This window comes from Molossus molossus, unplaced genomic scaffold, assembly GCF_014108415.1.
Source record: "Molossus molossus isolate mMolMol1 unplaced genomic scaffold, mMolMol1.p scaffold_m16_p_17, whole genome shotgun sequence".
NCBI lineage: Eukaryota > Metazoa > Chordata > Mammalia > Chiroptera > Molossidae > Molossus > Molossus molossus.
The window spans coordinates 66,555,525-66,580,083 of NW_023425352.1; the positions used below are offsets into that span (position 1 = coordinate 66,555,525).

At 54.3% G+C, this 24,559-nt stretch overlaps 1 protein-coding gene across 1 annotated transcript; it reads right to left on the reverse strand.

The window, feature by feature from the left end:
* Positions 1-3,535: 3,535 nt before the first annotated feature.
* Positions 3,536-19,243, reverse strand: CXCL12 (C-X-C motif chemokine ligand 12). The gene is made up of 4 exons (XM_036265664.1): positions 19,098-19,243; positions 14,267-14,384; positions 11,570-11,656; positions 3,536-6,587 (listed from the first exon to the last, which is right to left on the reverse strand). The coding sequence occupies exons 1-4, from the start codon at positions 19,156-19,158 to the stop codon at positions 6,572-6,574; spliced, it is 282 nt and encodes a 93-aa protein (XP_036121557.1). The 5' UTR covers positions 19,159-19,243; the 3' UTR covers positions 3,536-6,571.
* Between the last annotated feature and the right edge of the window lie 5,316 nt (positions 19,244-24,559).

The following is a 24,559-nucleotide window of genomic DNA, read 5'->3' on the forward strand; positions in this document are numbered from 1 at the left end:
GGGCCCCACTTCCCGGTGTGGGGGGCCAGGGCCACAGCACTCCTCGTGGCTGACAGCAGACGATGGGTGCAGATTGGGCACACGATAGATTAGAGGTGATGTCCATGGAAATTCCCTTCTTATTACTTCCTTTTATTCGGAAATAGAAGGCAGACCATGTTGGGCACTGTCCTGTGCACCAAGAGGCTGCCAGTTCGATTCCAGGTCAGGGCACATGCCCGGCTTGCAGCTCAGTCCCTGGTGGGGAGCATGCAGGAGGCGGCCTATCAGTGTTTTGCTCTCACATTGATGTTTCTCTCTCTGTCCCTCCCCTTCCTCTCTCTCTAAAAATCAATTACAAAAATAAAAAGAGTGAACAAAGTGTGGAATGAGCACCTGAAAGAGAGAGGAGCAAACGGGAGGATGTGTGACAGGGTCACGGAGGGTGCGCTCCTGGGCGTCAGGAAGTCCCAGAGCAGACAGCAGACGCCTTGTTCCCGAGCTCTAATCACCTGCAGGTGTGCAGGAGGGAGTTAGGGGGGCCGGGGGGGCTGCGCAGCGACGAGCAGGTACACCTCTCACTGCATCCAGGGCTCCTCCCACCCAGCCACCCAGCCACCCAGCCACCCAGCCACCCAGCCACCCAGCCCGCAAGCCAGAAGGTCCGGGAGTGGACGAGGCTGCATCCAGGGCTTCGCCCTGCTTTGTTTCTGTTCAGGTTCAATGGGCCAAGACTTAGATGCAACTTGTTTGCTCTAAAATAAATGTTAACTCCTGAAAACTGAGCAGAGCAACCTCCTTGAAATGTGAGAGTAGCTCCAGCGTCAGGTGGGAACACCAAGGCTTGGCTGTGGCTTGTTGATGCCTCTCAACCTGAGGACATCAGCTTGCTCATCAAATATTTATTAAGCACCCACTAAGACGAACACTCTTCAGGGCACTGGGAACAAAGCTCCCCCATCCCCAGTCTGACATTAGGAGCTTACAGCTGGCAGGGGTGTCTCAGAGATGGATGCACCTACAACTTCATTATTCCGGCTTGTTTTTCTCATGGGATGCACAGCCTGTGGGACAGACCCCCTCACCCCTCCACACACCTTGAGCTGGGCTGGAGCTCCCCACAGGCTGACTATGGTTCAGCCATCTCACCACTGATGTTGGGCAGGTTGGGTTGGTGCTGATGGGTGCTTTCAGGGAGGGAAGAGCATCTAGGCCCTGACCTGGATCTGTGCACCTTTTACAGGGGAGGGTGTTAGGGGATGCCTCTGAGTCATTTATCAATTCCAACAGGGCAGCAGGCTTGGGCCTGAAATGTCTTTTCCTGGAGTTCAGTTGGAATCAAGAGAATAGGCCCAGAAAAACCCCAGGGAGGCTGGGAAGGAAAAGAGGGTAGGAAGTCTCCAAAATCCCTTATGTGTACCAGCCCATGGCTTCCGCGCGCCCCTCCTGCCTTACCCACTCTGCTGCCAGTTGCCCCCAGTATGGTTATTTGAATGCAAGGAGCAGAAAGTCTCATTTTAGTTCTCAATCAGGATTTATTTAGAATACACAGACCCCAAGAGAAGGACCTGCAGCTGGACCACTCAAGGGGCCTCCCCAGCCACTCCTGTCCCCTGTGGGCAGCCACATCTCACCTCCTCTAGAGCCAACAGGTCTCTCATCCTCACTTCTCTCGGAATCTTTCCATCCAGTTGTAGCTCCCTCTGCTCCTCGCCTCCCGCTCCCCAAACTCCCATGTCCAAGGTCCTCCGCTGTAGGCAGAGAAGCCTGGAGGCCCTGGGTGGCTGGAACCACAGCTCTGCTCCCGGGGCAGAAGCCTGGATTGGCCAGCTCGGGCCAGGTGTCTGCACCGTCCAATCCACTGTGCCGGGGACTCTCTCATGGTGCTTCCCCGCAGTCGGGTTCTCATTTCCACGGGGATCCCAGCTCTTCTCAGCTGTGTTTGTGAGGTTCCTTCCCTCCACAGGGCACAGCAAGGGACTGAGGGGCTGATACCCAGCTGCTCAGCCCTCACACCGGGTCCCCGTGCAAGCTGCAGCCTGGCATTAGAAGCTCGTTTCTCACTCAGAGCAGGACCTCAAACGGGTTCTCAGCGGCAGTCCTCATGGGTCAGATTGCCCCTAAACACGCCCTCCCTCAGGTCTTGCACACTTACCACGTCTCGGGAAACTCCCTCACGTAGGTCAGGCCCCCAGACTGCAGGTTCCATGAAGGCGGGGACAAAGCCACCATGCCCACCAGTCTCCACACCACCTAGTGCAGGTCTGGAATCGCATATATCAGCTGAGTAATAAGGGCCAACAGCCGTGTGGAGCATGAAAGACGAGCAACTTCTGTTTCAATGCAACGTCATTGTGAAGAGTCAACATCATTCTGAAAAATTCACCCAGAGAGTGCTCATTCCTAGTGTTAGAATAGTGGAGGGTGTGTGGGAGCAGCACTGCACGGCCACTCGGGGAACCTGCAAGACCCCAACCAAGAGGCTGAGAATGAAGAGCTCAGGCCGAATCACCTGTAGCTCCAGCTGGTGTCTGAGCTTTGCTGCAGGTCTGAGCAGAGGCCGTGTGAACAGATCCCAGCGCTGTGGGCCCGAGGGAACGGGAGTGTGAGAGAGGGAGAGACAGGGAGCCCATGCACACTATTCCAGTTTAATCCTCGTGTCTCCTGGGGACACAAAGCTTCAGGGTTGTAGCTGGGACGACTGAGACGCAGGGCAAGGGACGTGTCTCAAGTCCCAGAGTGAGCAGGGAGACCAGGACTGAAGCCTGGTGTGACCTTCACACCCACGCTTGTTTCAGGCCACCATGGTGCCTCCTCTAGCCCTCTCTGCCTGCAGTCCATCAGCAGCTTGGCAGCCACACCGTGGCCACCCTGCACATGACAGGGAGGTTCTGGGCACAGCGGTGACATGGTCACATTTGAGCCGGTGGGCAAGAGTCTGGAGGACAGAACAACCCGGACTAGACGCTGGTGGTGTTCGTGTGGGCCTCCCCTCTGGCGTGGTTGACTGGACCAGAGCGAGTACGGCAGAAAGTGTGAAAGGGCTGACCACGGTGAGGACAGAGCCCTGTCTGTCCAGCTCGCCCCTGACCAGTGTCCGGTACAGTGCTGCGGTGGCAGCTGAATCAGCGCCTGGCGTCAGAAGGGCCCCGTGCAGGACAGAGAGGTGCGGGTGCTGGTCCCCAGCAGTGCCTCTGGGAACGGGCCTGTCCCCCACTGAGCCAGCAAGTGCCCAGTGGAGGTCTCGTCCCCACCGCTGTGGGGCAAACGCTGGGCCCTTGCACAGAACCGCCCCTCGGGAGCAGAGGGCTGTCTTGTCTTTAAGGAATTCCATCAACACCAAGGACATCTGGGGAAAGGAAGTACCTTTCCGGTTCAGGACCAGTGGCCCAGGGGAGGCAGGGCTGCCCCCAGAACTCTTGCTCGTGTTCAGCATTACAATGGCCTGTTTTCCACTAACCACCGGGGCTAGAATTACATGCTCTGGGGTCTGAGGGAGAAAACGCAAGTCTGGAAAATTACAAATGGTAATACTAATTTCAACCCAGTTGGCTGCTACATTTGAATACATGTCTTTATTAGAACAGTTATAAGTGCATATACAGTACATCTTTTCATTGATATGAAAGTAGAAATTGTTTCTCAAAAGGAAGTGTTACTTATTTTAAAAAGCACACTGCATACAGGAAGCTGCCTTCTTCTGGACCATTTCACATTATCTGGGAGATGCAATTTAAACAATACAAAATACAGTATTTATCACATTGAACACTGAACCCATCACCGCTCAGAGACTGAGAGTCCAGCGAGGTTGGGGAATAACAAATTTCCTGTGCGTTTTTCAACTTGGCTGTGTCAGTGGTGCACTGAGGGGACCTGGATGTTCCTAGGGGTGATTTCCAGGGATGGGGTTCCCTCAGAATGGGGCAGGGGAGATGTGGAGAGGGATCAGGATCCCACAGTTCTCATTCAGCTGCGGAAAGGCACAACACCCGAGAAGGCTGGTGAAGTCCCGGTGAGGGAGCCCAGGGTGTCACACCCGGCAGCATTCAGAAACGCTGATACCAAATCCCCTTGGGCTCTCAGCGTGGGCACTGCAGCTTCGCTTTGCAGGCCCTCTGCCCACACAAGCAGAGGGCTCTCCCGAGCCTCCTCGCTGGGGTCTCAGCATCTGGCCAGAGCAGGACAAAGAGCAGTACAGACAACACGAGGCACAGATTCAGATTCCAACACACAGCGGACCTGTGAGCCCAGCCCCCACCGCCCTCCCCACCTGGTGCAAAGGCTGGCAGCGAAGGTCTGCCCTGGACCTTGTACAGAGCCCAAGGGAAGGTCAGGTAGAGGCAGCACTGGACCAGGAGGAACAGCTGGCCGACCCCTGCTCCCCTGATGACTTGACTTGTATTTTGAAAGCACAGGGAGAGCTTTTCCTTTGCAAATGAACTATTTAAATGCATACCTGCTGTAGCTGGGAGGGCTCCTTGCAGGAGCAGATTGCAGGTAGAGAAAATGTCACACAAATAATTTCCAAGCAGTTTCTACTCTTACCTACTTCCCCCCAAGCCGGAGACACACAGATGACTCTACGTTAACTGTAGTCAGGATTCAGGGGCATGTTTGTGTGCTGGGAGCTGCAGCTTTAGTGGCTCTGATTCATGGACTCTAGAAGATGCTTCCAAATTCCCCATGCGATTTTTACACATCTTGGATTACCTGGAAAATGACCCTCCCACTGAAAATGCAATAATTGCATGTGTAACTCGGGAGCCCTGTAGCAACAGGTTAGTTTTACAGAGGGGTTCGAGGCCAGTGCTGCACCCCTTACACCTCACCACGGCACCCGTCCTCCGTGCTCCACGCAGCAGCAGCCGGAGATGTGGGTGCTGTGCAGCCTGCAGAGCCGCTCTCCACCAGAAAGATTCAATGTGAAGGAACATTCGTGGAAATGCCTAACACATGCTACTGATAACCCTGATTATTCCATCTAAAACCACCAACAGCTCACGATTTCACCGTAACAGACTGTGTTGTTGGCGTTCTGTCCATTGACACATTTCCTTGCTTTGCCTCCTTTTGCTTCCACCTACTTCGTTTCTAAAACTTCACTGGATCTTTCCTCAAAGGGGAGAAGTATTAGCGAGACACATAAAAAACAAAACAAGCAAAAACCCTCAGTGCCTACCTTTCTCAAAAGTGAATATTTTAAATGTTTAATACAACCCTACAAACTAAATTGCCCTCAGTAGAGGGTTCTTAACCAGCTTTTCCACGTGCCCCGTCCCTTCTAGGAGGAAGGCCTCCTGGGCATCCTGGGGGCACAAGGTAACCACCGCAGCAGGGTAGGACCAGGGCCGCCGTGCAGCGGACAGGTGATGGGATTGCCAAATGGTGAAAAAGTTGAGGTTAGATTCTAATCAGGGGAAAAAATACCTGGGATGAATTATTTTATGGATTTGGTTCCCAAAACAAATAAACAATAGGTAAGACTCTTTTTTTCTCGTCATTCCTGCTATTCCCCAAACAATGCTGGGCTTGACACAGTCAAGACAAACCGTCTAGTTCTGAGATAGCAGCTTCTGTGGCAGTGTTGTGGGTCGGTGTCCTCAGAGGTCAGGACTGTTGAAAACTGAATTCCCTTGGGCTCTGCTGGTCCACCACGGCTTTGTGATCAGTGGGGAAAACAAGGGCACCCCCAAAATGATCACGGCCCTAATCAGGAGCCCAGGCAAAGGCCCACGAGCATCTCCTCACTCCCAGCCTCTGCACAAGAGGAACAGACAAGGCAGCATGGAGGACACTGGCTTTGAACAAGAACACAGGATTGGACAACAGACAATGTTGCAGAGTAGACACAGATGTGCACAATGTTGCCGGGACCTGGTAACGGAATACTTTTTGGTTTGCTTCTTGGTGCCCAGGTTTAAATGAAAGTTTTTGTCTTGAAAGAGTCCTTTTCCGGGGACATGGAGACAGTCTCGGATGTACATGGTGATGGATGAGAGAGAGGATGATGAGGAGAACGTGATGAGATGCAGAGAGCTCAGGATGAGGCCCTGCCCTGGCCTCACACTCCTGCCTGCCTCAGCTCAGGGGTGATGCTCTCGTGGAGGAGCTGGCCCGGCCCCTAACCTAACCTCCACCCCTCGCAGCACGGGGCCACCTTCACTCAGGCTGCCCATGCTGACTGACACCTCCTGGTGGCTCTCCATCGCAGGACATGACATTGTGGGCAAGGCTCCCTCTGTCTGGGGTCCCAGCCTGTGCAGCTCAGGGGAATATAAAACTCTGGAACCCCTCGTCAGACCGGAGTCCACAGTAAAGATATTATAATAAAGCAAATAAAGCAATGGTTTTAGTCCAAGTTCCTATTTGTCACCAGTGACATTGGATAATCAAGCTAAATAAAAAACAAAACAATGAATATATTTTGCTACATAATCAATGGTGAAAGTGAGACAAACTGTGCAAAACAAAGCCCCGGGCACTTGCTGGGCCTGTCTGGCTGCACAAGGACACCGGGCCCTTCCTAACCCGGCTCAGACCAGCCTCCTACAGCAAGGCTTCCTCAGGCGGCTGACCCAGCCTGCGCCTCTCACATCTTGAACCTCCTGTTAACAAGAAGAGAGGGAGACACCATTAAGGCTGGTTCCTGCAGTGGCCGGGCCTCACCGAGATGCCAGGCCCACTCCAGGGCCCCGCTCTGACCTCCGAACTCCAAATGGCCGTGGTGCTGCGTCTCCCTCTGAGGCCCTGGGCAGGGAGGGTGGTGAGGGACAGCATGACCAAAGCAGTGATGGATGGAAAGTGGGGTGGAGAGGACAGACCGGTGCAGCAAGCAGGGGTCATGGCAGAGGAAAGAGGGCAGGAGCCAGCCCGACAGTGGTCACATGACAGGACAGGGCACATGGCCTTCGCCCATGGCAGACCTTTGGCCCAGCCTCACACCGAGAGTGACGCAGGCTGCCGGCTGGACCAGGACAGGGCGTTGGCACCACCCACTGCTTCCACCCTTGGCCCCTTCCCCACAGTTGTCACAGGACCTCTTAGTGGATGGGCCGGGGTGGCCCCGGGGTTGGTGCAGAGGTGGCCTCACACACCACTCACCTGGCGCAGACTGTGGACACTGCCCAGTGCCCACCCAGCAGTGCATCAAGGTCCAGCTCTTCGTCTCTCCCCCAGCGACCCAGGACCCTCTGCTTGGCAGAAGGGCCAGCTGAGCCATGTAGAGACAGGATGATGCTGGCCTGTGCTTCCCAACAGTGGGCCAGCTCTCTTAGTCCCCACTGCCCCCGACAGGCGGGAGGCACTGTCCCCCTGGGCACCGCAGAAAGCAGTCTGTCACCTCAGGTCAGCAACAGTTTGACCCACTGTTGCTGGAGGGCAGTCCGCTACCTCCGGTGCATAGGAAGGACATGCCACCCTCTCGGCAGAGATGGCTGTCCTACAGTGTAAAGAATGGAGCACAGCGCGGGGCACCGGAGGGCGGAGTGCAGGACAGATGGCGTGAGCCCCGCTCACCGCTCACCGCTCACCGCTCACCCAGGAGCGACCTGCCATCCCAGGGCTGGCAGCAGGGCCCAGCTGGGTGCTGGCAGCTCAGAGGGATGGCAGTGGGAAACGAAAGGTCTCTGGCCGTGGGCCCTAGCAGGACACTTCTCCAATGGTGAAAGGAAGACTGTGGTGTAACCACAAAGGAGCGCATCAGAGCCTGAGGGGACGCAGCACTGACAGGTGAGCCGGACACGCAGGGACCTTGAGTTTTCTTCTCCTGAAATCCACCTGCTATGGCCTCCATCCACGTCATCTTTCCGGATCCATGTGCTAAAACTGTCACCAGGGTCTGGGGTGCAGGGTGTGTGCTTATGTGTCCGGGGCAGGGAGGAGGGTGGACAGATGCGCGAGGCATCCTTTCCAAAGCACCACTGACAGGGCCTTGCTCTCCCCGTGACCCCGCCTTCCCGTCCACATTAGAGACTTGGCAAAAATTCTGACATAGTTCTTTAGAGGGTAGTGAGAAAAGTTCTAGAATTTAAGTCACTTTAAGCAGATATTCCCATGAGTGAGCACTGAGGCAGCTGTGTCCTGCAACCTAATCACAGGGTCATGGAGACTCTTCCAGAAGGAGGGGGGGGACAGGCTAGATGTCCCAGAGCTGCGGGCCCCTCACACTGTTCCTCTGTCGGGGCCCCTTGTAAAGAATCTACAAAATGCAACAACCTCCGCTCTCTGGGACCGCGGAGCTCACACCCCTCTCCCTGTATGGGCTGCAGAGACCCACCTGAGCTTGGAGCAAGGCCTCTCACAAGGCTCAGGCCTGGGAGGGCTGGAGAAGTCCCACCCCGGGCGGCGGAGGTGGAGGGCCAGGCAACCCCACTTGGGGAAAGGAGTCAGTTGTGTTCTGCAAGCGCAAGGGCCACAGCCAGCTCTGCCCCAGGAAGGCCTGGTGGGCAGCGCCACTGGCAGCCAAGGAGAGGGCGGAGGCACGTGCCCTCCGCTGGGCTGGCCGAGGCGCTGCTGCCAGCAGACTGCTTGGTGTGTGGCCCGCAGTCCCAGGCTGGTCGCAGGCAGGAAGGCAGCTGAGTGCGCGGAGTGTGTGAGCTCCGAGTATCAGAGCCTCCTAAGAGAAGGAGTGAAGGGCGGGGTGCGAGGCTGAGAAATCCGGGCGATGGTGGGGACCCAGGTCACTCTAGATAGACCCTGGGTCATGCTAGAGTCCCGAGCTGTTCTACAGAGTCCTGAGCACACCGTCTCCACGTCCCAGACCCCAGCCTCGGTCTCTGTACAACTACTTTCTTCATAATTTGGCAGACCAGGAAGGACCTTAGTAAGCACATAAATGCAGGGGCCAGTGTGGCCACAGCGGTGCAAAGCGCGCTCCCCTCGGAGGTCTGAGAGGCCCCGGAGGCGGGGTCTGCTCCGGAGGGGTCAGAGCCCATTTACAAAGCGGGCAGACCAGACAGGGCACTGCGGTCCGTCCAGGAGGCCGGCAGCTAGTTTTTCCTTCTCTGCGCAGCCTTTCTCTTCTTCTGTCGCTTCTTTTTTCCTATCTTTTCCTTTTTCCCCACTTTTTCTTCTCTGCGCCCCCTTCGACAAAATTAGTAGAACCATTAATAATGATGACATAAACAAGCGTCTGTCTCAGCCTGCACAAAATTCAACACTGGCCCGCGTACTGGCTCCACTGTCCCGTCTCAGGCCTGGAGGCCCCGGGCAGAGCCCTGTCCCTCAGGACCTCATTCCCGTAAATTCAACATGTGCCTTGATTCAAAGCCCTGTTAGACAGGCTTCCTCAGCGCGTGAACTGATTCCAGCCATCACCAGTTGGCCAACCTGACCCTGTTCCCACTGTTGCCTGAGGCTCCCCGTGGGGAAAGGAATTCGCATCTCAGAGGGTGTGAAGGCAAACCAGGGCCAGGCCCCCTGCACCTTCTACCTCCCCCCACCTGCTTGCCCAGGCTTCCTTCACGCTGCAGAGCTGAGCTGTCTTAAAGTCTCTGCAGTGCAAGTCAGAGGCTAGTTCAGAAGGCCATCCAGGACAGGAGGGGGCGCTCCAGGCAGACCCCTTCTCCTTTCTGGATGCCCATGGAGACCCCTGGGAACGGCTGAGATTGTTCTGAAGAATGAGGGAGAGAGCTGGTTAGCAGAATTTTATTAGAGCAACTGGCTCATGACTGTCACATTAAAATGATTCAAGCTGAATGGTATTTAATGATTTATGGGAGAAGGCCACCTGTTCCTTAGAAAGCTTGATATTAACCATGGGCTGGGATTACAGGGTTTTCACATGGGAAAATGTGAGAGCTGCGTAGGGCTGAGTCTCTGGAGATTACGTGGGGATGTTAGGAGAACCGAGGAGAAGGAAGGGGGACAGGGATTAGTGAGTCAAATATTATTCTTCAGCAAACTAGCACCACTGAGACTGTTGGGTTAAAAAAAAACCCAACAAAGTGCAAAAAGTTGAGCTGCAGACCTCACGTGCCCCTGAGCAAGGCCCTGCGGCTGGGCTGTCACGGGGACTCGAGGAGGGGCCAGGCCCCGGCAGGCTGGCTTGTCTTCACAAACCGAAACGACCCTGCGGGAGCTCCGTCTGACGACTGATGGGCTTTATTTCAGGTAAATGAATTCCCACATTCGGTAGGACGTTTATACCATGAAACAGTTAGCATTTTATTGCTAGTGCATATAATGTCACATTTGATATACAATTTTCGTACAAGTGAAAAAATACACTGTGGCCGACATTAAAAAGCTGCAATCACACTTGTGTTTCTTCACAAACTGCCAGTAGTTTAAGATAATAGAGAAATGTAGCTACTGACATCCATGTGGCTCCACCTCAAATGTAGGAATTGTTCGGCTATAAATATATTCTGAAATACATTTGTTTTATAAAGAAGTGTTTAAAAAATTATGCACAAAAATAGATTTAAAAAAATGCCTTGCAAAAAGTAACAAATACCATCAGGCCCGTCTGTGGATCACATTTGTGCGTGGAAATTTCACCTTGCCAACATTTCTGATTACAGCTATTGTGGCTTCAGGAGCAGGAGTTAGTGGCAAGAGGCTCATTCATTCATTTGATTGTTCATCTCTGATTTCAGAAAACGTGGCATTTGCAGAGCCTCTGTGGCACACACATGCTTCAGAGGCAATCAGAAACCCAATTCCTCAGAGAAAGCTCTCAGGTTGAAATTGCATTTGACTTCGCAAAGACTTGTCTTTCAAGGGAAGGTGGAGACATGGTCTCCCACACCCCAGGAGGAGACCAGCTCCGTTCTGGAGGAGGCCAGACAGATTCTCACAGAGGGCCTGAGCAGGAGGGAGGGCGCAGGGAGGAGGGGCTAAGGGGCTGGAGCTCCGCGATGCCCCCCTCCGGGAGCACACACCAGGATGAGAAGCAGAAGAGATGAGAGCATGCTCTTGCAGGCAGAGAGGCTGGGCATGAGTGGGAGGGGGTCTCTGAGCACAGTCCCGAGTGATGGCTTGTGTGTGGAGCCCACAGGTCCATTGCGGATGGTGGCAGCTGCCTAGCATGGTCAATATCTGCAAGCTACCTGGGCCTTCATTCTGAGAGGGGTGTGCCCTGAAAAAGACACCCACTGTCTTCCTCCATGCCTCGGCTGTGGAGGAAGGACACTTCTTTGAGCTCCATGCTTGGCCATCACCTGACTGTGCTCAGATTCCCCAGGGGAGAAAAGGAAAACTTCAAAACAAATACAGATATTAAAGTAATCATTGGTTTAAAAAAGGATAATGAGAATGACGATGCCTGTGCCGATCACAAGGGAAGTGACTGGTGGGAAATGCTGTTGGGATAATACAATTTCTTAGAAAAACCCCGGCTGTCAAACAGCCCGTGTGCAAGGGTCCGGGTGTGAATGAATATAAGCTGCGATGTCGTACCATAGGCTACAAATGCAGATGCCTCATGCTGGGCACACCTCCCGCCAACCCAGGCCCACGTGCTCCCACAAGCACGCCTGGCCAGGCGGGCCCTCCTCCCCACACCTTTGCCCATCCAAGACTCTCACACCGTTTCGCTTTCCTCCAGTGGCTCTAGTGGAAAGTCCTTTTTGGCTGTTGTGCTTACTTGTTTAAAGCTTTCTCCAGGTATTCCTGAATCCACTTCAGTTTCGGGTCGATACACACTTGTCTGTTGTTGTTCTTCAGTTTTGCCCTAAAAAACAGAAGAGGCGATGGTGTGTGTCGAGAAGGCACGAGGGGACCTATGCATCCGCTCACCCACCACCCCGTCGCCGGGCCCTTCCTGCAGCCGGTGCTCGGCAGTCTTCCACGGGAAGCACCTGAGCTGGAACCTGAAGGATTCGTGGGAGCTGGACAGAGAGTGAAGGGGGAGAAGCAAGGCAAACACAGCAGAGGCAACAGCACAGCCCTGACCAACAGCTGCTCAAGGAACCTGTAGCCAGACATAGAGGCGAACAGAGAGGATGTTTTCTGCAAGATATGGGAACTTGTGAGGATTATAGCTGGAGAGAAACAGAAGCAGACTTTTACTTTGGTGAATCATCTTGAAGACAGAAACAAGACTAAACCGAAGGCAGTGGTTCTTCCTAATGCCACAGCCCTTTAACACAGTCCTCATGCTGTGCTGACCCCCAACCATAAAATCATTTTTGTTGCTACTTCATAATTGTAATTTTGCTACTGTTATGTCTTAGGCAATCCCTGTGAAAGGGTCGACCCCCCAAAGGGGTTGCAGCCCACAAGGACCCACAGGTTGAGAACCACTAGAGAGGCAGGGGCCTGCAGTAATCTGAGGGGTGAGGTGAGAGTGCAGTGAGGGGGAGTGCAGGGGAGGGGGCCGGTGCAGGGGAGGGGGGCAGTGTAATGGGGGGCAGTGCAGGGGGAGGGCAGTGTAGGGGAGGGGGGAGTGCAGTGAGGGGGAGTGCAGGGGAGGGGGGCAGTGCAGGGGAGGGGGGCAGTGTAATGGGGGGCAGTGCAGGGGGAAGTAATGGGGGGCAGTGCAGGATTGAGGGGGGCAGTGTCAGTGGGAGGGGGGCGTGTCAGTGAGGGGGCAGTGCGGGGAGGGGGCAGTGTCAGGGAGGGGGAGGCAGTGAGTGGAATGCAGGGGAGGGGGCAGTGCAGGGGAGGGGGCAGTGTAATGGGGGGGCAGTGCAGGGGAGGGGGGAGTGCAGGGGAGGGGGGCAGTGCAATGGGGGGGCAGTGCAGTGAGGGGGAGTGCAGGGGAGGGGGGCAGTGTAATGGGGGGGCAGTGCAGGGGAGGGGGGAGTGCAGTGAGGGGGCAGTGTAGGGCAAGGGGGAAGTACAGGGGAGGGGGGCAGGGAAGTGAAGAGGAGAGTGGTTGGGAGAGGCATAATGGAGGTGATTTGCCTGAATATGGTTTCCACAGAGTTTTACAATTTCAGTGACTTCCACGGTCTCATTTGTTTTTCAAAAGTTCATACCCCCTCTCCCTTCCACTTCTCACCTCTACTCAAAGCCACTCTCCCAGGACACTCCTGGAGGAGGATCTAGACCTTTCTCTGCACCCCCCTCCACAGGCTGTGGCCCCCAGGCAATCGGTGCATGTACCACGTGGAGCCTGCAGCCCCGCCTGGCCGTCACTTCTGCCTGCGAGGACTAAGGAAGGCCTGCGGGGGATGAGGCTGGAAGCAGAGCGGATGGAATTCAGATCTGGGCCCGCTCTTGACTGCTCGGTCTGCCCAGACGTCCTCTTGGGCTTCCTCGGCTTCAGGAGCGCCCCGGGCCGCCACACCAGCATGGCCTGTGCTGCTCGGCAGGCCTAGGCCCACACAGCTGCACTTACAACCTGGTAAAGCACCTCCCAGGGGACACACAGGATTTTATTATGCACCGAGGAAGTAAAACATCCATCTCCTCGGGCCCTACAACATTTGTAAATGGAAACATCAAGGCATCAGAGGCTAGAAAAGAACACAAAGGAAAATCAAACCTAAAACGCTGGTGCTGTGCTGAAAAGTCTTGAGGAAGTTTCAGCTTTAATTGCTGTGTCCCATCGTTTTTAGCACTAAGACCTCTCAGGAGGTGCGCTCTCCCCAGGAGACACCTGGCGTCACGTCCCTGGAGTCCAGACGGGCAAGCCGGCGCCCTGTGGCCAGCACAGGTGCCCAGGAGCATGCCGGCCAAGCCGGGGGCAGCCACGGGTGGCTCTGTCACACACCCCGTCCAGCCTCTCGCACGGCAGGCCATGGATCTCCATCTCACGTCTGTGTGATTTTGGTTCATCTCACTCCCCAAGAACAACATCGAATGTCAGCACCAGCATAAGCAAAAACCATGTGTTGCGTGTGAGAAGATGAAGTGGAGTGAGCTGACACTGGTTAAAGACGACTGCATCTGAATTGGGGTCCTGCAAGTCTGTACGATGTGAGAAAGGGTTAATTTATTAGCGCAAAGCCCGGAAACTGGCGGGAGAGACAGATTGGTACCACCAAAGGACTGGCTGATTGACTGCACTTGAGCAGACTCGGGCGAGGCCATGTTTCTCCAGGCTGGAGCGGCAGCCAGTGCGAGTGCGCTGACTCCTGTCTGCAGGGGGGAAGCTTGGAAAGAAGAGGACCCCACCCACCCAAGGTAAGCACAGCAAGGCACCGCAGGGGGAGTGGCTTCGGAAGCCCCTGCCTGGTGGTGTCCTCAAAGTCCTTGTGGTGATGACAGCTGCCTCTAATTATGCCAAGTCAAGGCTGGACACTTGGCAAGTCTCACTTCTCTAGCTGTAGCAAGTCTGCCAGTTGTTACTGTGCCCATTAGAGGTGACGTCCAGGAGGACGATGTTCAGACTTACACGATCTGAAGGGCGCAGTTCGGAGTGTTGAGGATTTTGAGATGCTTGACGTTGGCTCTAGCAACGTGACTCTCGAAGAATCGGCAAGGACATCTGTAGCTCAGGCTGACCGGCTTCCCTGGGAGAGGTGGTAAGAACAGGTGACTTGTTACTACCCTGCCAGGCCTCAGACATACACACATGTCTGGGTCTGCACTGAGGAAAACGGGGGTAGGAGGACGGTGGGGTGGAGAGCGATGGGATGAGCCCCTGGTGCGTCCCAGCAGAGACCTTCTCCTTGGGGAGCACACTGAGACCCAGTGGGCTCAGGCTCAACTTCTACAAGGACAGAGGACTCGAGGCCCTGGGAGAGATGGGAGGGAGGAGGGTGGGCAGGAAAACCACAGTGAGAAGCCCCTGCTTAGATTCCTTAAGATAAAGGATGTCAATCACAGGAGAGAGCTATTTCCTTGAAGGTGCCAAGGTTCCCAGTTATTCTTTGCAAAATTAACTCCTCCAGGGTCAACTGAGAAAATCTCTCCTACTCAAACATGGGGGGGGGGGGGGCAAATGAAGCGCCAGGCTCAGTCTCTCCCCTCCTCTGGCACAGGCCTGGTCCCAGGAGCCACCACGGACCTGGGAATACTGCCCTCCCCCACCTGCAGTCTTCTTGCCTCACATTTACCTTAAGCCCAGGCAACCCCAAGGACTCCAGCCGGCTTCCTACCTGGGAGTCCGGAGGGCAGGACAAGGCCACTTTCTCTCCAGCACTTCCCAGAGGCATGGAGACTCCAGCTCTGGAGTCAGATATGGCTTTCATGCTGCTGCAGGGGCCCCCAGCCTCCCGGGTTGTATTACATCTTTGTCTGCAAATTCACCAGTTTGCAAAATGCCATAATTGACACTCATTAGTGTAAATTAGCAAAGGGCTCCTGCAGAACCCACCCTTACCCTTTAAGTCTAGAATTGCAAACCCTGGGAGGCTGGGATTTGTGAGGGTTTTTCCTGCAGATTTTATCCAAGCCCTGCTTAATAACCCAAATTATTTGAATTTGTGAATTCTTTCATTGGGGATTAAATGTATGTCTGAGAATATTTAGTCCAGGGATTTTTTGTTGTTGTTGTTAATCCTCACCCGAGGATATTTTTCCATTGATTTTTAGATAGAGTGGAAGGGAGGGAGGGAGAAACAGTAACACAGATGTGAGAGAGAGGCATTGATTGGTTGCCTGCGGTAGGACCCCGACTGGGGGTAGGACCCCGAATGGGGCCGGAGATGGAACCTGCAACCCAGGTATGTGCCTCTGACTGGGAATCGAACCACCAACCCTTTCGGTCTGTCAGCTGAGACTCTAAACACTGAGCCAAATTGGCCAGGTTAGAGTGTTGTCTTTTTTTTTTTTTAAGCATTCAGCTTCTTCTTCTTTTTTTTTTTAATCCTCACCTGAAGATATTTTTCCCTTTATCTTCAGATAGAGTGGGAGGGAGAGAGAGAGAGAGACATTGATGTGAGACAGACACATTGACTGGTTGCCTCCCATATGACCCTGAGGAGGGCCAGAGACAAACCAAACTGAAACTGAGGTACATGCCCTTGACTGGAATTGAATCCACAACTCATTGGTCTGAGGGCCGAGCCAAACCGGCCAGGGTGTGTTTTGTGTGTGTGTGTGTGTCTGTGTAAGTACTTTTGTTTACTGAACTCCCAGAGGCCTCCTGGTGGTTCAGAAGTTCTGCACTTTGGGGCAAGATAGTTGAGGAAGCTTCGTGAAACCTTGCAAATTGGGGACTTCTTATTTTTGTCTTTTCTAAAGGCTGCATTCAGTTGAGAAATGGCGTGGCCTGCGTATAGCAGCCTATTAGCCACCAAGTCCAGGGAAAAGTAGACACCCCTCCCCCCAACCAAACTCAACACCCTGGAAACCAGGAGGAAGAAAGCCTGGTTCAGGGTACACAGCTGACTCAGGGTGCAGGAGCATCAGAACAGCCTTCACATGTACCCCTGATCTGACTCCAGAAAGTCTCTGCTGGGGCCTGGCCTTCAGCAACTGCACAGACATCTCCTCTCTATACTACCTGGTAACTGGATCACCTGGGAAAGCAGTCCCGGGGCTGGGGGTAGGCAGCCTGTCTAAAAGGAGAGCCGTCTCCCCTCTGAGTGTGCTGCCTCCAGGTTTCCCCCAAATTCCCACGGGTCCTCCTGAGCTGAGCAGGGACTGAGCCAATGGTGAGCCAGGACAGTCCCACCCCTAGAGCAACGGGGAGCTGGAAGGTGATGGTCTGAGCAGTGGTGGGTGGTGGCTGCTGCTCTCTAGTGTCCAAGAAGGTATTCTGGCTCCATCCGGTGCAGAGCAGGCCTAGTCTGAACTCAAAACACAGGCTTTCTCTTTTTCTTCTCTTCCCCACTTCATCTTCTGGGACTACCCATTCTTTTAAAGGCAATTCTTATTCCTACTCCCAGGACCCAGTTGCCTATCTATCAAGTGGGGAATTTCAATAGTTTTATTATTATTGATTTGAGATAGCTAGCTAGCTAGATAAATAGATAAGATAGATGTCAAGTTTTTTTGTCCCACTTATTTATGCATTGATTGGTTGATTCTTGTATGTGCCCTAACCTGGGATCAAACCTGCAACCTTGACATAGCACAAGGTTCTAACCTGGCCAGGGCCTCAGTAGATTTTTAAAGTGACAGAGCCCAAGTGCACCTACTGGGAGAACTCAGCACTGTGTCCAATTAGTAACATTTCCTACAATTTTTTGTCAATATTACTAACTTTTCCAACTGTTTTGGGTGTGACTTCATGTACAAGAAAGACACCTGGTTAGCCCAGATACTACTGAGGGTTGGGACCTTGGCTTATGTCAGAGCAGTTACCAGAAAACTTTTCACTCTAATGAACAGACAGACCCTGACCAAACTCTCCAAACAGGCCTGGGAATGGGGCCCAGCCTAGATTTAACCTCTGGACACCCAGACCAGTTTCTTGGCTGGGATCAGCCAGTGGAGGAAGGGCAGAGTCCCAAGCCTGAGCCTGAACAAAGGTATCTCCGAAGTGCAGCTTCAAAGCTCGGCATGAGTACAAAGACCCCAGGAGTTCCAAAACAGGCATTCTCACCTGGACATGCAAGGAGAATCAGACCAGCCTGAAGCCCAGGACCCTGACCTGGCCAGTTGACTGCCAAGAGAGGCAGCAACCAGCCTTTCCCAGGGTCAGGAGTCTGTGGCTGCGCTCCCCACAGGACAGCTATGTCCAGCACTCAGTGAGCTGGGACCCTGCATCCCAGCCCTTTCTGCAACGAGGGGTGCATCACTTCTCCAGAGAAAGGTATGTGGTGCCACCTCCACTCTCACCAGACCACTCAATTGTTAATTCCCAAACCAGGGTGCCTCCATGACTTGGGGAGTCAATGTGGAGACAGCAGCAGCCTAGGACAGTGTTTCAGCCAGGAGAAAAGTTTTAGATCACCTTTGATCTGGTCCCTCTGCAGCTCTGACCAGCAACTTGCTACACTTTTAAAGAACACTCTCCAGGGGTCAGCAAAGAACCCTTGTCAGCCCAGTCCCCTCTGCCTGGTCTGGTTGCAGGCATGCTCGCCTTACTCACACTGCCCCGCCCCCACCTGCCAGGACACATCAGGGGTCTTCCCCACAACCCAGCCTAGTGCTGCAGGAACTCCAGGAGCTGGGCCCTGCACAGACCTCAGTAGCACCAAAAGCACTCAGAGTGTCCTTCGACCCTTTGCAGGGTTTGTGGTAAACTTCGAAGCCAAGAACAAAACAGGCCAGGCAGCATGGCCTAACGTTTTTTCGTTTTGTTTTGTCCCCCCCGCCTTGTTTTTTCTTCTTGCAACAGTTTATTTTGGTTTGTAGCAGTGGCGGTGTCCTGTGACAGGACAGGAAGATTCTCTCAAGCTTCAAAAGAAGAAACGCTCTCTCACTCTCCCAGTGAAACTGGACACCACCTTGCACAATGGCCTAAGGCCTTGGCGATTGAACTTTGTTGCAGAGCTCATTCTGAGTGGCCAGCTCCCGTGGCTGAGTGAAGGCGCATTTCTGCAGGTGTGTTTTGGGGACTAGGGCATGAGCGACTCTGATGACCCCAGGACCTCTCTAGAGGGACCACTGTGAGAGCCCAAAGGAACCTGAAAGCATGCCCAGGTTCACCGTGTTGCTTTGGACCTTGGAGCTGCGTAGAAACGCAGCCCAGTTTGTGGCGCAAACCCGACAGTTGCTTGGTACCACCCGCCTGCCGATTCCGGCTTCGGTGGCTGCAGAGGGAAATCTGGCCTCACTGGAAGGGCAACCACGCTGCTGCATCAGCTCGCACAGCCACCACAGCAATTGCAATTAGGTTTGCCAAGATCCCTTTCCGACACCAACCGCCCATCGCACCTCCAAGCACCGGGAGCCCATCTGCCTCTGGAAAGCGAGCCAGGCGCAGGAAGGCACTAGCTGCGGGGTAGATGGGCAAGGGCCTGGGACTCGCGGCTCCTTTCCACACCCTAACCTCCCTCCGGGGCACACTTAGAACGCGCCCTGGGAGCGCCCACCCAGTTGTCCTGTGGGACCTTGCTCTGCAGCCTGCACCAGGTCTGCTGCTGCTCCGCGGTCCCGGACCCCAGCCCAGTGCAAAGCCTCAGTGCCTTGACGCTGCGCGCGGCACTCTGGACACCGCACCCGAGGGAGCGCGCCCTGCGTAATGGGCTGCGGCGTTCGGTGCACAGCGATGCGCGCTGGCTTCGCTCCGGGCAGCGCGGGCGACCCGACCGCAGAGAGCCGCGGCCCAGCGCGGAGCCGGGAGCCCTGAGCCCGGAGCCTGCCCAGCCTGCGCCGCCAGTCACACTCACCGTCGCTGAGGCAGAGCGCGGCCAGCACAAGGACCAGCACAGTGAAGACCTTGGCATCCATGGCACGGACAGGCGGCGGCAGGAGAGCCGAAGTCAGACGCTGAGCTGAAGTGGCGGCAGAGAGTGAAAGTGTGGCAGCCAGGGAAGCGCGCCGGACGCTTTAGAGGCAAGAGGGGAGCTGGCGGGAGGGGCGGGGCGGGGCGGGGAGGGGCGGGACGCTGGGCGAGGGGCGGGCCTGGAGCCAAATCCCCGTGACAGCCGGGGGCTCTGACAAGCCTCCATCCAGTAGAGAACTCCAACTGTCCCCTCCCTGCCACCTCTCCTCTGTGCCAAGGGTGCCGCAGGGGATGCTGTGCGCTCAGGCCTTTGGCTATCCGGGGTTCCACTGGGCCGGCTCCGTAAGCCTGACTTGCAGTGAGGAACCAGGCTTCCCAGTGAGTCTGGCCTGAAGGGCTGGTTATTGTTTCCATTGTTCAGATGGAGACTTTGAGTCCCAAAGGCAAATCTGAATGAGAACCAAGGAAAAGCAAAGTCAAGACTAGGGGTGAGGGCCCACAGGGACCTGGGAGGGCTACAAGAGATGTAGTAGCTAAGAGTGTCTTGTTTTTCCGCTGTGTACGACCCACCGGAAGGTGACCATTGACTCAGGCCCTCTGCGCGGTGGTCCCAAAGCTCAGCCTAAGAGGGTATGAGACCGATCTTTACAGTCAGGGCAACCCCAGTTCCAAGTCAAGGATATTGCTTACTAGCCAAGCCTCAGTTTCCTCAACTGTAAAACTCAGGCACTAAAATAGGGTGCTGTGTCACCAAAAAGAAACACAGCAGGCCCCCCGTGGCTCGTAGTCAGTTCAGCCCTTTCTGTACCTCTGTCGTCTCAACTGGGAAATAGGTTGGTCACAATTCCTCGGGTGAAACTGGGGAAATCGAGAGACACCCCTCCCAGGAAATGGAAGCCAGGAACTGACAACTTCAGTGTTTCCCCTTCTTTCCAGCGCCGTCCTGCAGGACCCGGCGCTGAGAGCTCCTTCCCTCCCGCCCTCCCTTGGCAGCGCCTCTGGATTGGCCTTTCTGGGCCGGAGCACAGCACCGAGATGACTCCCCTGGCAGACTGCGCACCCCAAGCTGGACACCCTGGATGGTTTCGGTGGAGCAGGAAGGGGCTCCGCAGGTGTCCAGGGCCGAGAAGAGTGCCCTTTTGGGCCTCCTAGTGACCAGTGGTGGCTCCAGCTATGTCTCCCTGCCCTTTCCCAGATAACCAGGCAGGGGAGACAGTGGAGTGGATTCTGTCCCCGTGTTCATCCAAGGAGTGCACGGTGGGGACAGGTCTCTGTCCCTGAGGAGTCCAGTAGCCCAACCGTCCAGGAAGTGGGCGGGTCCCACCTGGCCTGGGCCCTTCTGCTCCAGCTGGGTGCCATGGGGGGGGGGGGGCGGTCAGCAGGGACCTGCAAGGGCTCCGGGACTCCAGCCAAGGAGATGGTGTCCTTTGTTTTCTTCTCCAAAACTGCTTTCCTACCCAATTAAATGGGCTGTGAACCTGCCCTCCTTCCTTCTTTCATTCATTCACCCTGGACTGAGCCCACTCCTGGGCACTGGGCATTGAGCCGGGAACCCCACTGCTTTGGTTCCTGCTTATGAAGAACTAACAACCCCATGGAGAAGACAGTCCTAGGGACCTGGCCCCCATCTCTTTGAGGGAGAGTTGGAGCAGATCCTCGCCAAGCTCCTGAGCCTGCTGCCAACACGGCAGAGCGGCGGCTGGGCTCGCGCGCCCTCTGGTGGTAAAGTCTCCTACTCCTCTTGCTCACCATCACCCCTGGGCCCCTCCGTGCCTCCGGTGCAGGGAATGGGGGGAGGTGTCTTAGAGGATCAAGGCTGGCTCTCCCCCACGCCCCTGCGCAGCCTGATGAATGTGGCCGACTGGATTTAGGGGAACACCATGGAGTCCGGAACCTGGTGCAAGCTGCGGGGAGCCTCGCCTGCCAGTCTGGTCAAAGTAAATGTCAAAGGCTCTTGCTTGCTTCCTTCTTGCCACAAAATCAGGTGCTTCTCCAGCAGCCTGGGGGAGCCACTGGGAGAGGCCTGCGTGGCTTGGGACGGAGGGCAACTAGGGCTCCTGGCTGGCGGTGCCCTGAAACCCCACCTCCACCATTCACTCACTGAAATACTTATTGAGCACCTACTATATACCAGACAGATGTTTTTAATGAAATATTTTGGTAGAAGAAGCACAACTCACCCCCCTCCCCCAAACTCCTGTCCTGGAGTTTAAATGGGGCAGGGGAAGAAGAAAATGGCACTCAACATAGTAATTAAGCACAGAATTTACGGAAGGTAGAAGGCCATTAAGTGCTATGGAAACACGGGGCTGCGGGAAGGTAAGGGGGGAATTGGGGTCTCTGATAAGAAAGCCACAGATCTGTATTTCAGGTAAAATCTCCACAATTTTTCAGTTGACAGGCTATTTAAATTTAAAACTCTGTACAGGCCAACCCTCTGGGGGACAGGGGCCATCAGACTTGGCATTTTAACCTGGGCTCTGCCACCCCCTTTCTCCTAGCCTTTGCCCATGCCACCCACTTGCCTCTGCTGCAAGACCACTTTCTGTTCTTTCTCTGCCAGGGAGCTCTGTTCCCACCGAGACCGAAAGCAGTGCCATCTCCCCCGTAAGACCTGCAGCTCAGCATCAGAGCTGCTGCCCCTGAGGACACCTCCCTCATGTGGCGTTCGAGACGGGAGGGGCAGGTGCAGTCCATGGCCCCACTGTGGTGGTGATCTCGGAACCCCTGGTACCTGCCAGGGCCCTCTCCCAGCCGGGGCTGTTCATTCCTTCAGGGCTCAGTGGGTGGGATTTTGAGGAAGGACCTTGGCACAAGGTTGAAGTTTTGCACCAAATGATTGTTTTCCAACAAGATGACTTTAGATCTGAAAACACTACTTTAAAAAAATATAGATATGTATATTTATTTTTTAAAGTAATAAGGAAAAAGTGTAACTGGCACATTAAAGCACTCAGGATTGATTTCACTTTTTAAAATATATGATTCAAGTTTTAAAAAGTAACTAGATTTAAACTAACATAGCATGAAATAGTGTGGGTGGTTGAGGATATATCAAACTCAGTGATACAAAAAGATCCAAAGTTTGAAAATGATGCCTACAGAACATATTCTGTATTAGTTGACACTTTTTACCCTTTCTATTTATTTATTTATTTTTATTGATTTTTAGAGAGAGAAGAAAGGAGAGGGAGAGAGAGGGGGAAACATCAATGAGAGAGAACATTAATTGGCCACCTCCCACATGTCCCCCACTGGAGATTTGGCCCACAACCTGGGCATGTGCCATGACCGGAAATCGAACTGGCGACCTCTTGGTGCATGGGTCGACACTCAACCACTGAGCCACACTCACTGGGCCCCTTTTTATTTATTTTTATTTAGAGATGAAGAGAGGGAGAGATAGAGTGAGAGAGAGAAAGAGAAACATTGACTGATTCCCTCCTGTATGTGCCCGACTGGAGATCAAACCTGCAACCTAGGTATATGCCCTGGCTGGGAATCTAACTGACAACATTTTGGTATATGGGACGATGCTCCAACCAAGCAAGTCACCTGGCCAGGGCTCTCCCCACCATTTGGCCCCAATGTAGTAAAATGAAATCATATGAGGGAGGGATGACATTTTCCCCACTCTTGTCCTCCAGGTGAGAGAGAGAATCCTCACTGAGCAATGCTCAGGTCCTAGGAAGAGTATAGGGACACATGAGACCCCACACCCCTGGCCCTGGGTAACAAGTTGCTTCCACCCCAACTATGTGCCCTCCTTCTCCAGTTTTGAGTGTGGCCAGGAGAGTCACAGCCAAGAGATTTCTGCATGAGCTGTACCCCACCCACCCACCTCTGCTCACCCACCTTAACATCTCCCATTGAAATTCACGAGTAGGCAGATGTCCTACCCTGGGAACCAGGAGACCCCCTGAGAAGGACACATCCTCAGAGCCGTAATGCTGTCATCTGTGGAATGAGTATATTAGCTCTTAGGGTTGGGACTGGGATGTACCAAGTATGAAACCCCTTGGCACAGGAAAGCCCTCAGGAGGGTATTTACACAATACTTGAGCTTGCTTTCTCTGAATTTGTCACATTTGCTTCTTACAAAGACTGAACTCACAGAATAAGCCCTAATAGCTCAGCTTTGAGGACGAGGAGCCTGAGGCTCAGAGTGGTAGATGACCTTGACCAACAAGGCAGAGCTGGCCAGGGGCAAAGGTACAACTCTTTGGGACCAGCGTCTTTGGATTCTGGAACATCAGCAAAGCCTTGGGAGCTTATGCAAAGACATATGCCACCTCCATGACAGAGGTCTATGGTGCCCTTGGAATCCTGTACGTAGGGCCAGGGCTCAGTAGCTGTCAGCTGGCTATGCAATCCCAAATTGACCTCAGGAGCCAGTGCAACATATTCCCTGAGCCCCAGACCATCACTGAAGGAAAGACCCAGGGAGGCTGAGCCGGGGATCCTGCATACCGGGCACTGTGCTGGGTCCTGGCCAGCTTGGGGGCACAGCGCACCCCAGCTGAACACGTGGATCCAGCAAGCCAGATCTTCTATCTAGGGAGTGTGCCCAAAGACTCTTCCCCCGACTGACCTTCCTAAAGCGGGGGTGGTGTTTTCTGGAACATTCTTGAGAAGCATGGACTACCAAGGCTAATGCTCAGGGCAAATCGATGCCAGAACCCCGAGGGTTCCGGGCTGGACTCCAGCCACTACACCAGCTTTCACACATGACCCGGACTCTGCCTGCACCGTCACAGAGCAGTGGAACCAGGTCCAGCTTCGCTCTGCCTCCCCTACCCTGCCCTGCTCTCCTGTTACCCGCGCTGGGCAGGTTGGGTCAGCATCTGAGGCTCCACGAAGTTCCGAGCACTGAAGCAGGCATCAGCCCCCACCAGAAAGCCCAGGTGACAGGAAGTGTGAGTCCTGGGAGGATGCATAACATTTACACAGGAGCTGCTCAGTGTTACAGAGCTTCCAACTCCTTCCTCCACACACCCACCTAGACGTGGATTTCACGTCAGCCCATCCTTGGATTTGGGAGCTAAGATCACACAGCTACACTTTGGCAGAGCTGAGATGGAAATCGACTCAGCCTGGCTCCAGAGCTGTCCCTGGTGAAGTCCTGAAGAGGGGGTTGGCACAGAAAACACAGTGCGCCCAGTTAAGTTCGAGTTTCAGATAAACAAGACCTTGTTTTTGGTATAAATGTGTTCCAAACATTGCAAGGGGCATGCTTATGCTGGAAGCGATAATTCGTTGTTCATTTGAAATTCAAGTTTATCTAGGTGTCCAGGGTTTTATGTGCTGAGTCTGGCAACCCTTCTCCAGGGTCTATGCTCTTCCCAGCACAATGGGCCCTCTGTGGGCGTTCTGCCTGGCCTTCAGCACATGTGGGCAGAGGGTGGG

Excerpts from the sequence above, each read along its gene's own strand:
- CXCL12 (XM_036265664.1), bottom strand. The coding sequence starts at position 19,158 with ATGGATGCCAAGGTCTTCACTGTGCTGGTCCTTGTGCTGGCCGCGCTC. Across the intron at positions 14,385-19,097 it reads CGCGCTCTGCCTCAGCGACG|GGAAGCCGGTCAGCCTGAGC; the intron begins GTGAGTGTGACT and ends CACCTCTCCCAG. Across the intron at positions 11,657-14,266 it reads AACTGCGCCCTTCAGATCGT|GGCAAAACTGAAGAACAACA; the intron begins GTAAGTCTGAAC and ends TCTGTTTTTTAG.